Source organism: Carex rostrata, chromosome 9 (assembly GCF_964058835.1).
Source record: "Carex rostrata chromosome 9, lpCarRost1.2, whole genome shotgun sequence".
NCBI lineage: Eukaryota > Viridiplantae > Streptophyta > Magnoliopsida > Poales > Cyperaceae > Carex > Carex rostrata.
This window is the reverse complement of record NC_135926.1, coordinates 1,112,544-1,129,918: the sequence shown is the minus strand read 5'-3', so window position 1 is coordinate 1,129,918 and position 17,375 is coordinate 1,112,544. Positions and strand designations below refer to the sequence as shown.

Below are 17,375 nucleotides of genomic sequence, written 5' to 3'. Positions count from 1 at the left end.
AGAGAGAAAGAGTTGTAATGATGCTATTAATTATGGTAAGCACGGAAAAGCAATAATCAATTCAACCAAATTCTTGCTTTGCTGGCTGGGCCACAAAAATACTTGTCTGTTCTTTTGTAGTGTTTTTTTCTGAGATATCTCGTAAAATGAATCTATTGTTGTCTAATGTATTTTCAAAAGACAAATGTTCTTGAATAAATTGTTCCACATATTTTATGAGAATATTTTTAAGGTATTCCGTAATGCTTTCATTTTGTCTAACAATACCGACCATATATTTAATAAAAAAGAAGACAAAAGGACAATAAAAGTAATCATGAAAGAAACAGAATAAAATAAAAATAAAAAGTAATTATGAAAGAGAGAAGCAAAAAAAAAAAAAAAAAGAAGAAGAAGAAACACAACGCTTCAGCAGATACACTAAATATTTTGGCGCTTATGTCTTGAGAGCTTAAATTGTTTCTACAATGTATATTTACTAAGAGGAGGGTTAAAATGCACCCTCCTTTTTGTGCTCCTAACGTGCACCCTCTACTTATATCTTCATTTTCAAAGTTCAAATAGTCGATTTAAACCTTTCAACATGTTCTTCATATTAAAATGTACTTGGATGCCAAATTTTACATTTTTTGAAAAAATTTTACTATTTTTTCATAATTTTTTATTAAACTAAACAATAATAAAAAATTCAACAAAGTGTGATTTTCAAAAATTCTAAAAAAATAGTAAAAAAATCCAAAAAATGTAAAATTTGGTCTCCAATCACATTTTAATATGAAGAATACGTTGGAAGGTTCAAATCGACTATTTAAACTTTAAAAATAAAGATATGAGGGGAGGGTGATGTTTATAGATATTAACTAAGAACAAACAAAACAAGGCCACAGAGGATCCCAACTTCCTTTCCGCCAGGCATACAGCATTGGATGCTTAGTTAGTTATCAAAATAATTCTCTTTTTTTTTTTTTTTTTTACGTTTCCGCACTACTCTAAGATAGTAAGATCCTTACAATTAGGAAAAAGGGTATAAAATGATCAGATACTGCTAATCTTTGTTAAATATTCCATAGAAAAAATATACGAAGTTCTCTGCCCAAATTTCTCTCCCTTCCATAAACATCTCGCTTCATATATTTTTGCTCTCCATTTCGGGAAAACCGAGGCGTCAACGAATTCACATCCTCTCCAATACCTGATAAGGGAATCTTTTACAATTACTAAATCTGAACCGTTCTTTTTAACTTGGCACGAATCTCAAAGCCCAAAAATACTGCCCCCTATTGCGGCCCGAATACCAAACCGGTTGAAATTTAATCTCAAACCGTAAAGTGAGAGTGATCCTCTGTAATACCAGAAAGGATACGAATTCGACGTCAAGTGGGTATTTCATTTCATCTTTTATACTTTATAGGTGTTCAGACAAATTTAAAACTTAAAAAAAAAAAGCAGCTAACAGTCCTCTAACTCCAGTCTCCCAAAAATCTCCGGAGATTTTCAACTAATTCTGTAAACATCAATACTAAATCATGTAAACATCAATACTAAATCCTGTAAACTAATTCAACAAATTCTGTAAACATAAAAACGCGTGAAAGCTGTTAAAAACGCGTGAAAGCTGTTGAAAACGCGTGAAAGCTGTTGAAAATGCGTGACAGCTGTTGGGGACCACCTTTTGTGAACATACACATAATATCCTGTAAACATATACATATTATCCTGTAAACATACACATATTATCCTATAAATACACATGTAATTCTGTAAACATACATAGTGTACTTGAATTTATAGCAGTTGAAATTATGACAGTTGTGGCAGTTAAAAACGCGTAAGAACTAAGCTAAAATGGAAAGGCTTTTATACACTGGGATTTTTGGGGGACTGTAGCCCAGGGACATTACCTTTTTCTCAAAAAAAAAATAGAGAGACAATTCTCAATTTACTTTAACTCTATTTGATAAGTAAAATATACTTGATTTGATGAATTATTTTTAATTTCAATCTATCACTTCAATAAAATAAGTGTTTGTTAAAATAGAATATGATTTAATAACAAGATTGAGTGATTATTTGCAAAAAAAAAATTATACCGTATTTTTTATTTCATCATCATTGGATGCTACATACATCCAATACCTGACATGTTTAGCAATTATCCTATACTTTTTTTCACTCATTTAAGCAGAGCAGAACCAAATTTTCAAGCAATGAGGGTCAAATATGAATGGGGTCAATCATATACAATTTTCATATTGCATATGAAGTCAATTTACAGTATGCACAACATTTTTCACTAAATTATATCGAAAATTATAAGAACGTACATAAAAATTTAGAATAAATGAGGGTCAATTGACTCTCATATACACCATATAACTCTGCCTCTGCATTTAACTATATTGATTGTCTCTCGAATTTTGTTTCGGAAAGAGAAATGATTATTGAAAAATTAAAATTTTAAAATAAGATAACCTCAATAAGAAATTATGCATTTGATAAATTTTGAACACAGATAAATATTTATTTTCAAAATCCTAAAAATACGTGCAATGAAAAATATTATTATGACGCATGAATCCATGCAATCCGTACAAATCTCAAAGGGAGTTGTATTAGATGAGAGTTTGTGCAACTAAAGCACATCAAACATGTTATTATAGATAGAAAACTAAAAATGTACGATAGCCATCGGATCACGAAAAATAAGAGGAGAAACAAAATTGAATGAATGAAGATATGAATTGACGTGGCACGAGTAAGGAGTTTAAAAACTCAACCCTCTCAACGTATTCGTAATTATAATTTCAATGTGCGGACTTTTGTTAAATATAAAAAAAATTAATCTAACATGGGTCTATAAAAGGGGTGAAATCGATCCATATTCGAAAAATGAGATGCGAATATCTGTGTGGATATTCATACTGATATGATTTTATATTTTAATTATCTGTATCTAAATAATAGATATATATATATATATATTAATCTAAATTATGAAAAAAAAATGTTATTCATCATTATAATTAGATAAATATTATGAATTTTAATATTTTTTTAATAAATATCTATACCGATCTGTATATGTATTTGTATCCGTATGATATCCGCTCCCGATTTTTTTATTTATATCCAAAACATAAATCAAATTACAAAAAATAACCACTTGGACGTTGAATTTGCAAAACTATACAATCCGGTTACTCAGTAACCGGATTTTTTTTTCTTTCCGGTTACCCAATTCCCGGAATTGGGAAAAATGTCCGGTTATTGGATAACCGGAAAAATGAGAAGGGTCCGGTTATTTGTTAACCGGATATAGGGTGGGTACAGGAAATATAGGATTTGGCCTTCTTTTTTTTTCTTTTTTTTTGTAAAACAGAATTTTTATTTTTTTTATTTTTTGTATTAAAATATTAGAAATGTTGAATATATTTCTTTGAAAATAGATGGAATACAATATAATTTGATTTATTAGAAAGACTGCAACAAATAACCCGAATCAATATTTTTCAGATCGGATTTTTTGCGGCTATAAGAAAAATTAATATATTTATTTATGTGTTATTGGAAAAAAATAAAAATGCTTAGATTCCGAGTTATTGATCCCGGTTCAAAAGTCACTTCTAGATAATCCAGAAAATATTATGATCTTTCTATTACATTTAATTTATTAAAAGTTGTATCTATTTTGAAAAAAAACAAAAACTTTAATATATTTAATAATTGTTATTCAAAAATAATTCTCAAAATAGATACAACTTTTAATAAATTAAATGTACTAGAAAGTTCATAATATTTTCTGGATTACCTAGAAGTGACTTTTGAACCGGGATCAATAACTCGGAATCTAAGCATTTTTATTTTTTTTCCAATAACACATAAATAAATATATTAATTTTTCTTACAACCGCGAAAAATCCGATCTGAAAAATATTGATCCGGGTTATTTGTTGCAGTCTTTCTAATAAATCAAATTATATTGTATTTCATCTATTTTCAAAGAAATATATTCAACATTTCTAATATTTTAATACAAAAAATAAAATAAAAAAATAAAAAAATAAATTTCTGTTTTTTTTTTTAAAAAAAACACACACACACACACACAAAACCGGTGCACCATTAACCGGACATATACCATACCAATTTTTTTTGCTCATTTCCGGTTAACCAATAACCGGACCCATTTCAATAATCCGGGAATTGGGTAACCGGAAAAAAAAAAATCCGGTTACTGGGTAACCGGATTGGGTAGTTTTTGAAATTCAACGGAAAATTGGTTATTTTTTGTAATTTGATTTAATTTTTGGATATAAATAAAAAAATCGGTATCCGCTCCATAACCGTATTTAGAAAATAAAATAGAATATAGATATAATTTTACTACTATTCGCTCTGTATCCGCTGCGTTTTCACCCCTAGAACTCTATAAACAAAAACACATGTGACATATGAAAATAATAAAGACGATGTAGAAAGTTTAAGAAAAAATTGTGATATATTTATTGACAACGAATTAACTCCGTAATATATAAAAAATCTTGGCAATTAAGTTAAAAAAATTTCAAAGAAAACAAATTCATAAACGCATTGTTGGTCTGCATGAACTGGGTTGTTCATAAATTCACCAAGTCTCTTGACAAGCTTAGTTATAAAATCTATCAAATTGATCTCAAGCTATGAGTTCAACTTGTTGAAATCAATCTATTTTCATGAATGATGTGTTTCTATGCAAAAATTTAAAATTTAAAATTAATTTAGTGTAAAGTCAAACAGTTAAAATTAAAAAGTTTATAAATTAATTTTTGTGTATTTATTTATTTTTTTTAAATTTACTGCTTAACTTTAAACTAAGTTAATTCAAAAATTAAAAAAAACTTTGCATGCAAACTTATCATTCGTGAAATATATCGGTTTCAATTCATGGTTTGAAGACAATTTTATAGGTTTTAGATCTAAGTTCACTGTTGAAACTGGTATACTTTCTGAGTAATGCATGTAGATGCAAAATTTAAAAATTTCGAACTTATTTAGTACAAAGTCAAGCGGTAAAAAAAATGATGAAAAATGAAGTTCTATGAGTTATTTTAATGCATTCATTTTTTATTATTTTTTATTGCTTCACTTTCTACTAATAAATTTCAAACTTTCAAATTTTACATTTACACACATAAATTGTGAAATAGATCGGTTTCAACGGTATGAATTTGTTATTTGAAAGTTAAAATCAATTCGATAGATTTTGAAGTTTATGTTCATCAAACTCTCTCGGTAAACACAACACATGTTAGTTTTACTCGAAATTACATAATTTGAGTATATCGAATGAAATATTTTAAAATAAAACTAATGATTACTGTACATTCAAAACATGAATCTTTCTTAAGTTTTTTTATTAATGTTTACATTTATGATATGCATAATATATATAGATCACAAAATTATTGTTCATCTTACGTCGATCAAAAGTTCAAAACCATCAAATTATGTTATTCTGATGTCCACTATAAATCCATTTGTCCAAAATGGAGACGATTTAAGACGGCGCATGCGATGAGCTGTCATGTGAGAATCAGCCCACTGGATGCCGACTGGCGGATGGCTTCAAAAAAGCTACGAGATCATTATCTGCAAGCAAAAAAAAAAAAAAAAATAGCAATAATAATAGCTGTTTATGGCTTTATGCAGATAACTTCCGTCCGTTTCAAGGAAAATCATGATCAGACGGTTAATAAAGCATGTAAACACTTCATATTTGTATGAATGACTTTGTGACACAATTTTTTTTTTTCACAACCTAAGATTCTTCACTAGTTCTCTAATCTGAATCAATTTCTTTAGTTAGTATCCATATAAAATCAAGTTATATCAGCACATGTCAACAACAATAACTAGAGGTAGATTGAGGAATATAAATACTTAATGTAGGGCTGCTAATGATTAAGGTTCGGCTCAAATTCGACTCGGCTCATTGAGATAAGCAAAATGATTCGGCTCTAACTCGGCTCGCTTTTGAAAGAAAAAAGCTCAACTCGCCTCGGCTCATATAAACACTTGGCTCGATTCGGCTCGACTCGCGACCTCGTGAGTCAGCTCGCGAGCCGGCTCATATTTTGAAACTTGTATCTCATTCTACACGGTCACGTTTTCTTAAAACAGTCAGAAACTACATAGTTATTTCGTCTTTTCTGTGTTATAAACTAAAGAAACAAATCTCTCAAATAATCTCTGGCAGATTTGAACCCTTTTTATTGCACCACCTCTGCACGCAAGCTCGCACCACTTCTTTGAGAGTAACTTTTTTTTTTCTGGACCAAAGTTACGTTCTTTCATTTAAATTTGATAAAAATCTGATTTAAACATTTGAGTTAATTAACTGGAATATAATTTTAAAATATACGTTGGTCAATAACGTCTACAATAGCAAGAAATTAATCTATAACACAGAAAAGACGAAACAACTATGTAGTTTCCGACCGTTTTAAGAAAACGTGACCGAGTAGAATGAGATACGAGTTTCAAAATAAGAGCCGGCTCGCGAGCTAGTTCACGAGCTCGCGAGCTGAGCTGAATCGAGCCAAGTGTTACATGAGTCGAGTCGAGCCGAACTTTTTTTTTTCAAAAGCGAGCCGAGTCGAGTTTGGGTTTTTTTCAATTTCAAGTCCGATTCGTTATGAAATATTGAGCCGCTCGACTCATTAGCAGCCCTAACTTAATGCTCTTAAATTGTTATAATTTTGTTAAACTTGTCTCTAAAGGTGTGCTCCGCAATTGAGGGTGAAACCCCTCATTAATGGAAGGGGAAGGAAGTGTTCGCATCTTGAACAGTGATGTGTACACCTCAATTTGGGGTGAAGATTGTCGTCAAAAATCATTGCACGTTCACCTCTGCACAGTACGCGTTCACCTCCGCTTCCTCTCTACTTCGTCTGTTCTAGAGCACTTGAACTCTTCAGATAGCTGCGGTCTGAGGCACGATTCCTCTCTGCACAGTGTTTTTTCCTTCCTCTTCTTTCACGTAACTCCAATTGGAGCACACCCTAACGGCTTATTCCGCAGCCCAATAGAGAATAGGAATAAAAAATTTTGAATTGGATTTTACTGTTCATGTGGAAAAAAAAATTCAATTTAAGTAAATTTTTTTTTTTTTCCACGTAAACAATAACTTTTGAGATTACTGCCGAATAGGACCTAAGTGTCACATAGAAAAGGTAACAGCACGTCATGTTGTGACGAGTAGTCAAGGAATATTCAAATGAAATTTAAAATAAAAATCTTGGGATATACACACAGTCATACAGACATGGTTAAAAAATAAAAACACTGGAGATTCGTTTCGGAATTAAAATCTTAGCTGGTTGGGTCCCAAATAAGTTATCTTTATTTGGGGAGCTGATTCAATCTTTCAGAATTCAGATTTTGCAGATAGCTGTGGGTCCCTGACCCGCCACACAGTGACAGCATAGCGAGACGCGCAAGAGTTTCGGATTACAAAATTGGTCCTCGGACCTCGGCCAGCTATACAATTGTCGTTTGCTTTCAAGATGCTTTTGTTTTACAAATAAGCAAAGGCTCCTCGCTGGGTTAAAACTTTAAAACTTAAAACTACTTGACTGTAGGCTACTAGGCTCTCTATAGCCTTTGAGTGTTTAGTTCGGCCATTTTAAAAAAAATATATCATTACTTCAAAAACAAAAAATGTACCATAGCGAATTATAATTTTAAAAATCATCGATTCGTGACCTGTCAGATATAATTTAAAAGTTATCCAATCAATATTTTCTTTAGACGGTCGGATTCTATAAAATAAGAATACAATTATTACAATGTGACATAAAGCATTTTTAACAGCACTCTTTGCATAAAACGTGTTGTAGTTTTAAACAATAAGCATGGTTCAAGTTCTATCGAATTGCTAGAAATTTTTCAAACATACATGTGAATTTCTATGATGGTTAGACATGATATGAGCCATGAATTGAATACAATCTTCAAATGCAAAAACAAATAATCACGTGCTAACTCTAAGCCGCCCCAAGTTTTCAATTTTTTATTATCAAGTATTCAAATTTTTACTAATTTGTTTCTTTTATATGTATTAGCACCCTCCAATAATAATAACAAATTTAAAGATCTTGAACGTAAATTTTAATAATAAAAATCTCAGCGGACTGGACTTCATTTTTTATTTGGACATTTTAATTTCTGTGTTTGTACAGTGAAAAAAAATGAATCCTTTCAATTTGGAAAGGTCATACCCATATAGAAAAAATATTGCCCGATCCAATCTTGGCTTATATTGTGTTAAGCATTCTTTTATTTAAAAAAAATTAAAGATATTGTTTAGCCTATACTCAAATTTTGATTCGGCCCTGGAAAATTTAGTCGAGAAATTATTTGCACAAAATTTGATTAATCTTGAGAAGACGGCGATGCTCATATTTCTAGCATAAATCAAATGATTTTCTCTAAATTTATATAGCTGTTAAACATGCATTTGGTTAGTAACTTAATAAAAAAAATCGACCACCATGCCTTCATTTGTTGTTTATATATATATATATATATATATATATATATATATATAGCATGGGACGTGTTTAGTTGATTACATTTGAAAGATATCTTTACATTTTTAGACGGCCAGACATACATTTTTTTAGTTATGAATTGATTAAAAGATTCAAATTGGTGACTTGGTGCAAGTTAGTCATACATCGCTTGTTATCACGAATTATTGAGATCGCTGTGCTTGTTCTTCACCAGTAACTGATAAAATTTAGTTTATGTATTATACAAAATGTGATGTAATTTGCATCAACAATATCTTCCAACCAATTTGATCTACTCTTTAATAGATTAGCACTATCAGTTTCTGTGCAATATATCAAGCATAGTGTGAGTTGTTACGATTGTTGGACATGTAAATTTGAATATGCAACATACTAAATATTCAGTTCAGCAATAATTTAGATATAATTCGATCAAATTTTAATCAATAGCCTTGTCATATGTGGGACAACAAACTTGTCAATTCCATTTGTAGGGGAAAATGATAAAACCCTACGAAGAATTTCGTTTGGATTTCTTAAGCATCACTTTGCTTCAACGCGCTAAACGCAATTAACAGTAAAAACCAGCCATTTTTAGCAAGTGATTTTGTATACAAATCATTACAGGGCAAATATATTTCTTACACAATGATTGCTATCCGAATCATTAGAGGCGGCGAATTAGGCATGCTCTCGAAGAATAATTAGTCCCTCTATTCAATTATTCAAATAAAATACACACAGGTCAAATGGTATTTATCCCTTTCCCACACAGATACAGTCATACAGACCATGAAAAGAATAATCGATTCACAACCCAGGTCGCTTAACTTTAGGCTTTAATTTATATATATGTAATCATACATTACCAGAATGTCCCGGATTGAAGTTCTAGATAGGTTGCCAGTTTACTACTACACCGGGCCCCTTACAACCTAACTAAAACGGTCCGTTCATTTACCACCATCTCCACAAATAACATGAGAAACTTGCTTAAAACACCGATACATTATTGTACTACTACTGTTACTTGGCACTGGATTTCCAAAAAGGACATCCAAAGCCTGATCTAATCACAACAATGTTTTTATTTGCATCCGCTATAGCTGGGTTTATTGAATACCAGTATATCAGAAAGACTAAATGTAAAACAGAGTTCTGTATGCTCACGGAACAAAGCTATTAACACACGTAGCATAATGTCAAACATCCAATGAGGGCTTGAAGTTCATTCTACAAATCTCCATGTTATCACAGTTCAAGTCAAAGCATATATTAACCACAAACAGAATTTTATCATCGTTACTAATCAGATTAAACCACTGCCTAACTTACTCTTGCACCTACATATAAATCTCCATGCCGAGGATCTTTGAGGATTGGCACAGGGGACAAAATCCAAGCTTGCTCTCGCACTCCTTGCAGAGACAGAGGTGCCGGCATGGTAACAAGAGCATGGATGCTTCCTTGGATTTGCAAACCTTGCAAACTGAAACTTCCCTCACACCAGAGCTACTTTTGGTCTCCCTTGACATTAGGTTTAACTGGGCCCCGCCTGCAGCACCGTTGCAGCAAGAAGCTGTATCATCCACCTCACTGTCACCACATCCTTCCCGGTTGTCCCTGCTCTGGTGTGCGTACACCTGGTCAAATGTAAGCCCTTTGTTAGTACCAATAATTAAAAACCCGGTCACTTCCCGGTCACTTCCTGGCTTCCCAGCTGTGTGTCAATACATCAAAGATGATAAAATGTCTTTAATCTACAACTGGTATCAAGGCGGTGGCCAATACTCTAGTTGGTTGATATCCATAAAGCTTACATTCTGTTGTTTTCATTGATCCAACTTAGGTAGCAAATGCAAAGATATTTAGCACTAGCAAACTAAAATTTTATTAGGGACAAGGGTCAAAACAATGACCTGGTCTGCTGGCATCCCTAAATGCATCAATACCTGGTCGAGGTTGTACTTGAGAGCAGTAACCATGCTCTCGTTGTACTTGGCGCGCTGCTGCCAAGCGGCAACATCCATGGCTAGCTGCTTGATCTGGTCCTCAAGATCCGCATTCTTCTTGTTGATCGCTTCAACCTCTGCTTCTTTCTCCCGCATTTTTCGCAGGATCTTGTCCTCTACTGCTGCAAGTGCCTGGAACTGCTTCGCCTGCACTTTCTCCAGGATCGATTGCCTCATCCTCTCGCTCTGTCAATCACACATTCAACATCTACTGTTTATAACTTTTCAAACTGCTTTTTACATTAACCAATAAGTCTTTTCCTTTCCAATCAACAAACAACATTTCTAGAAATTATCTATACCTTTGAAACATTTAAAACTATAATTAAATTACTAACCGTCAAAAACAGGTTAAGCAATAAATGGCTCAAGTTTCCGTAACAATTCAACCCAAAAATAAAACTATGCAATTTGATGTGTATAAACCTGGAACTCACTGGACTGATCTGCTCCAATTTAGATGTTTTACAAATTGAAAAAATAAACAGCATTTGGCATGCAACTGTTAAAACTTAAAAATGAAGGCTTAAAAAAAGACTAAAGCCCTCTATTGTAATAAATTAAAACAAGCAACAAGCTAGAATCCATCAACCAAATTTCTTGATTTTAATCTTAATGAATAGCTCATCATATTAAACTTCAGTATACGAGTATACAACTTTTCTATCACAATAAATATAGCGGTTCTATTATATTAACAATATGATAGGAGTAGGACACAAGAAGAAATGAAAACTCTTGGTTGTTTTCTTCAGGAAAATAAAATAGAATGTTACATGCAAAGACAAAACAAACTCAAATCAATCCACAAAAGCTCTGACCTGGGTGCGGATGAAGCGGTCCATCTCTGCATCCATACGCTGGACCTCACGGGCGATCTCCTCATCAACCATTGGGAGAAGAAGCAATGGGGACTCTCCAGACGAGGCAGCCGCACGCCGATCGTCCAATGAGAGGGCCAAGCCAGTCGACACTGCTGACCCTCCTGTCTGTAAAAAATCTATGGATGTTATTTGGGAGTTCTCTAGAAATTCCTGTTCCTTTGGTCTCCTGCCCCATCCATTCGATGCTGCATCTGCTGCCATGTTGGAACCCATACCAATCGAGACGGGGGCCAATCCTATTGCATCAACCACTGCCAATCCACAAATAGTATTCATGACTATTCAAGTATAATCTGTGTTGTGATACATTTATATTGTTCTAACTTTTTACTATTATATTATTATTTCCCTCTTTTCTTCTATTATGACAGTAATAATTTTTTTTGGGAGTAACTGACACAAGAAAAGATACCCCATAAATTTGTGGTTCCAATTAGGTACAATCGTATTTGAATGAAAACAAAGATCCTGCTAATATAAAAACAAGGTTGTAAAAGCTGATCACAGACACCAAATTTTGGAAGTATCAGGGAACTGTTTGAGTACCGCAATTACTATACAATGCAAGTTGTGCCAGTACCAATATTGAAATTTGAGCCTGTAATATCGAGTACAAGTTATAATTACCCGTATCGTTTAGCTACATATAAAATTATCCTATATGAAAATAATCTTGCTTGCTTACCTGCAAAACAGTTAGCATGCCCAACTACAGATGATTACATATTCAAGCCAACCAACCAACTGCTTTTCAGTTGAACCACTTAAAAGCAATACAAAAAAGTATGCTAAGTACATATCAAAATTTTCTTATGGCATAGTTTGCATTACCCAGTTTAATTCAGGGTTGTTCAGGCAAAATAGTTGCCTTCCCATTCAAATAGGGGTACCAAAACCTCCTTCCAATTGGATGTTACAAATTTAAGTACCTTCCTAGAACTCAAGAAAGCAGAAGAATTATTTCAATTTAAAACCAAATATTAATTTTTCTATTTTGGTAATGCTCTAGCGTAGGTATCCTAAAATAGAAGGAATTCCGTAGAAAAATAGAAGAATTTGAGCTTGGTGTCCAGTGAGAGGATAAGCGAGGTTAGAAATTAATTTGGTGCTAAAAGGAAAAGAAAAAAAAAAACCTAGAATTCGTAAACAAAATAGGAATTACATGGAGGTTGCGACTGATCTTGAAAGTTTTGATTGAAGAAAGCAATTGGACCGGAGATTTGCCCATCGATCGGCACGAAATTTCTGCTTCCATTCCGAGTCGCATAAAAAGGGAAAGAAAAACAAAAAAAAACAAAGTTAATCAATAAGAGGTGAAATTGGGAGTAAAAATTACGGAAATTGAAGAAATCCAGTTACCTGAACTGAGTCGCATTTTGTTGCTGCTGCTGCTGCTGGAGGTTGTGTTGCTGGAAGAACGCCATTGTTGGGCGGAGAGAGAAGGGGAGAGAAAAATTGGGGGCGATGGTGTGTATTGGAGTGAGAAAGCTATAGAGGCAGAAACGGGGATTCTCTGTTCCAATCCAAGCAAGCTACTCGTGTAGCGGTCTTTATTAGTCTACACTCTACAATCTTCACTTCTCCAGGGCTAATTAAACTGTTTCAAATTTGATGATCAACTTAATAGTTTTATTTTTTTTATTATAATTGCTACAATTATTGTATCAATCTGAGTAAATATTTTTAGTGTATAACTGTGTTAAACAAATGTACAATATAAAGGGTATAATAAAAATAGAGTAGAAGTATGGTGTTCTTAAGTTTACCGAGTTTTTTTGTGAACTCAATTTTAAAATTTATCGGATTGATTTTAAATGACGAATTCAAACCGTTAAAATCCGTTTACCTTATGAGCGATGTGTCTATATGCAAAAAAATTGAACTTCTGAATTAATTTAGTATAAACTATAAAGTCAAGCCGTCAAAATTAGATAGTTTATAAATTAATTTTAATGCATTCATTTTTTGATTGTTTTCTGACCACTTGACTCTATACAAAATTAATTCAAAATTTAAAATTTTTTGTATGTAGATGCATTACTCGCAAGGTAGATGGATTTCAGCGGTTCGAATTCGTTATTTAAAGTCAATTCGATAGATTTTAGAGTTGAATTCATAATAAAGTTTGGTGAACTTAAGAACAAAATAGTTGTACTCATGAAAATAAAGCCGAACAAAAAATGAAACAAATCCAGTACAAATTTAAATAATGTAAGGAACGAAATTCAAGAATATATATAAAGAGATTTTTTTTTTCTATGTATGTTATTAGAATGCTAGTTTAGTGGATAAATATAAAGTATATTGAATTAAGTTGTCTAGATCCTTTACATGTTAAAAAAAAAAAAATCGAAGCAAAATTTGGTGATTAGGCCTCTAGCATCGGTGCATTATGTTTTTTACAACTTCAGCAATTAGCTTTCAATTATTTAGACTTGATATTTATTATTCAATCATCTAACATTTCAATGTGCATTCAAATTTTTTTATTATGAAGGTCGATTATATTAAAATTTGAGAACCGATAGCTCGAACTGGAGGTATACTGGGATGAAAATGGAGCGCAAATGGAGCGGATAATTTAAATTATATATGTTTTATTTTTTTTATTTTTCAGGTACGGATACAGAATTGAACGGATCAGATATTTATTATAAAATACTAAATATTATTAAAAGAATACTAAAGTTTATAATATTTATCTAATTATAATAGTAAATAAAATAATTTTATCCATAATATATATGTTAAAAATATCTACTATTCGGAGCGGATAATTATAGATAATTAAAACTTAAAACGATATCTGTTTTTAAATATTCGAATACATATATCCGTATCGAATTTTTAGAATACGGATCGGATATTATCCACTTCGTTTTTTTACATGTATACGTACACCAACTAGAATGTATGTATTCGGGTTCGGACAAAAGAAGCCAACAAATTTAGAAATAAAGGAACAAAATGTTGCAACAAATATCAGTTAACTATATTTTTTTTATGAAATGTATATTTCTTTAAAACTTACCATATTAACAACAACAATATTTAACTTATTGTTACAATTAAATTATACAGTCACTTTTGTGAGAATCTACATAGAGATTAGAGAAGGAACAATTTTTTTTGAGTGAAAGACGTCAAGCCACCTAACTATTTAATATCCACAAAGAATTGTTTTTTTTAGATTTCAAATTTGCGACCTCTCACACGAAAAATATTATCTTTGTTATTATATCAAACGATGATTTTCAACATAGAGTACGAACAATTATATTGAGTTGTAAGAAAATTTAAATAATTGTGGTTTAAATGGTACTAATAACGCTAAATTTCAAGGGTCCGACACTAAATATATCTTTGTTCATAACAATCGCTGTTAAAATATAACAGTGAAATTTGATCAAGCCATATTGCTCTAAAATTTTAGTATATAACAAATTGAATTATCATTTTCTTAATATAATTAATTGGGTGGGATTCATTGGCATACTTTATTTCATAATATTGAGTTATTGACTAACGTCGAACACAACTTTTTATTTAAATTCAGACACTTGCAACGAAATTTCACAACAAATATATGAAGCCTGATGCAATTTTATTATTAATTACAAAACGTAATATTATGCTCTGAGCAATAACTAGCTAATTCACAATAATTCATACAATAACAGTCTTCCACAAAATATAATGTATTGAAATTGTATGATAATGTTTCTATATTTCTTTCTTCAATTTAGTTTGATTTTATAAACATGTTATGATTCTCTTGTTATAAAACCAACTAAAACTTTTATGAAGAATACGGTGAGTTTGGTTTCCATAAAGTAACTCAAAATTTGAGTTTAAATTTAGACGTTTTATCAGAATTTGGATCAAAGGAGGATTCATTCAATGAATGGAATCAACTAACCTTTATTTTTACTTTTCTTTTTAATTTTTTTATATTTATGTATAAATTTTTATATAATTTAAAATAAAATATCATAAATACTATAAAATTGACTTTTATTCTTAACATTAAAATTTTATATAATTAATTTTCGCTGTGTATTTGATTCTCATAATTTGAAAGTCTGATTTCGTTTCCCATCCGGAGCAATTCGGTTTGAGACGGAATGCAGAGGCCACTTTAATATTTGTGCCTAAACCAATCAAATGGTCCGGATCTAAATTCAAAATTTGAGTTAATTTGAGGAATGCGGTTGGATTGTATTTGTGGGACAAAATTTGCCTTGGCTTGTTGACGCCTTCGGAAGATCGCCACATCAATAGATGCACAGGAAATTCGGAGTTTGGGACATGTCGTTTTGGAGAGGGAATACAAAAGTTGTACGCTGCCACGAACAGCCAACACCAAAGGAATCTTACAGACGTGTCGATTGTTTCTCTCTTGTGAGTTGTAACTCGTATAGCAATATGCGCTGCAGAAAATTTTGCGTTCTTCCCACTTCCCAGTTCCCACCGAGAAAGTTTCAACTTTCGAATTTTACATAATTTTCTTCTAAAAAATTAAAAGTCCTTAATGGGTCCCATGATCCTATCACCTTGAAAAGTTATTTCATCCTGCCCGGCCGCAGCCTTACATTTACCGGTAGTTATAGTAATTCGTAGTTCTAGTAATAACATTTTTTTAAATTCTTTCGGACAAAATTTTTTTTCAGTTTGCTCGATTTTTTTTTTTTTGGAGTATAAAGGCACAAGGTCCGGTTTCATTTAGGGCTGGCAAAAATATTCGTAGTTCGTGATTCGATTCGAGTTTGATTCGGGTTTGATTCGAGTTTGATTCGAGTTAATTCGATTTGAAATTAGTTCGAACTAAAACGAATTAAACCAGGTTCGGTTCGAAATTAATTCAAACCAAATTCAAACTAGGTCTGGTTCGATCGAAATGGGTTCACAAACTTTATGGTTCGAATCTCATAATAACATTGACCGTTCATTTACCTGATGAAATGAAAACCCAAGATAGAGAGTCATAATTTAACCTAGTTAACGCTCCTTGACTCTCAAAACACTCAGTTCTTGTATGATTACTTGTTTTACTGCATATTTCAGTTCTTGTACTTAATACTCTTTTTACGATTATTTGTTGTGATGTATTTTCATGAACAATTTTTCAACTTAAAAACACTCATTTCATACTGAAGCTCTTTTTTGAGTACCGTAGTAGAAATTGTGAGAGTTAATGTAGCAGCTATCAGTCTTGCACTTGTCTATACTCAGTTGGCAGGATTATAGCAGCTAACAATTAATAAAATAGCACATAATCCATTAATGTAAATTTGTGAAAGGTAAAAGAAAACTGTGTGAATTGTCCAGCGAGAAGAAAATTAATGTATAAACTACCGGTATAACTACGGATGCTAAAAAAAAATTTAATTCGTAATTCGATTCGAAAAATATGTAGTTCACAATTAATTCGATTCAAAACAAATCAAACCCAGTTCAGTTCGAATCTTATTTAAATCAAACTCAAACTAAAATAGATTCGATTCAGTTTGATCTATTGCCACCCCTAGTTTCATTAGATGAAACAGGTTAATACTTTGCTCGATTTAATTGCATGCGTTTTCTTAGCATCGTGTGCGTCAATGTTCAAGAGAGAAAATTTCAAGAGAAAATTTCAAAAGTCTGTAATATTTTATAAATAATGAAATAATTATCGTATTGTTTGTATAATCTATCAAATTTAAATATAATTTCAAGAGGTGTCGAGGAAAATTATCACCGTTGTTGAAAAAAAAAATACGGACACAAAACGGTAATTAAGGAACCTCGCTACTTTGCTAACGAGCTGTGTGCCTGTGACGCAGACATAAGAATTAGGGGAGTGCTACGCTCAAATTGTATTAATAAGTGTAAAGATAATTTTTTGTTTTATTCTACCATTTTTATTCTTATTTAATACATGTTTTTTA

The 17,375-nt window shown here is 31.8% G+C and overlaps 1 protein-coding gene across 2 annotated transcripts; it reads right to left on the bottom strand.

Moving 5' to 3' along the window:
- Positions 1–9,722: 9,722 nt before the first annotated feature.
- SBP1 (S-ribonuclease binding protein 1) lies at positions 9,723–12,972 on the bottom strand. Of its 2 annotated transcripts, none has more exons than XM_078307966.1 (5): positions 12,808–12,972; positions 12,611–12,693; positions 11,386–11,699; positions 10,472–10,750; positions 9,723–10,195 (listed from the first exon to the last, which is right to left on the bottom strand). In XM_078307966.1, exons 1-5 carry the CDS (start codon positions 12,870–12,872, stop codon positions 9,896–9,898), a joined length of 1,041 nt encoding a protein of 346 aa, XP_078164092.1. In that variant the 5' UTR covers positions 12,873–12,972; the 3' UTR covers positions 9,723–9,895. The 2 variants fall into 2 exon arrangements, with proteins under 2 accessions (XP_078164092.1, XP_078164093.1); XM_078307967.1 differs by having other exon boundaries at positions 10,505–10,750.
- Between the last annotated feature and the right edge of the window lie 4,403 nt (positions 12,973–17,375).

Excerpts from the sequence above, each read along its gene's own strand:
- SBP1 (XM_078307966.1), bottom strand. The coding sequence starts at position 12,872 with ATGGCGTTCTTCCAGCAACACAACCTCCAGCAGCAGCAGCAGCAACAA. Across the intron at positions 11,700-12,610 it reads AGATCAGTCGCAACCTCCAT|TGGTTGATGCAATAGGATTG; the intron begins GTAATTCCTATT and ends GTGGATTGGCAG. Across the intron at positions 10,751-11,385 it reads ACCGCTTCATCCGCACCCAG|AGCGAGAGGATGAGGCAATC; the intron begins GTCAGAGCTTTT and ends TGTGATTGACAG.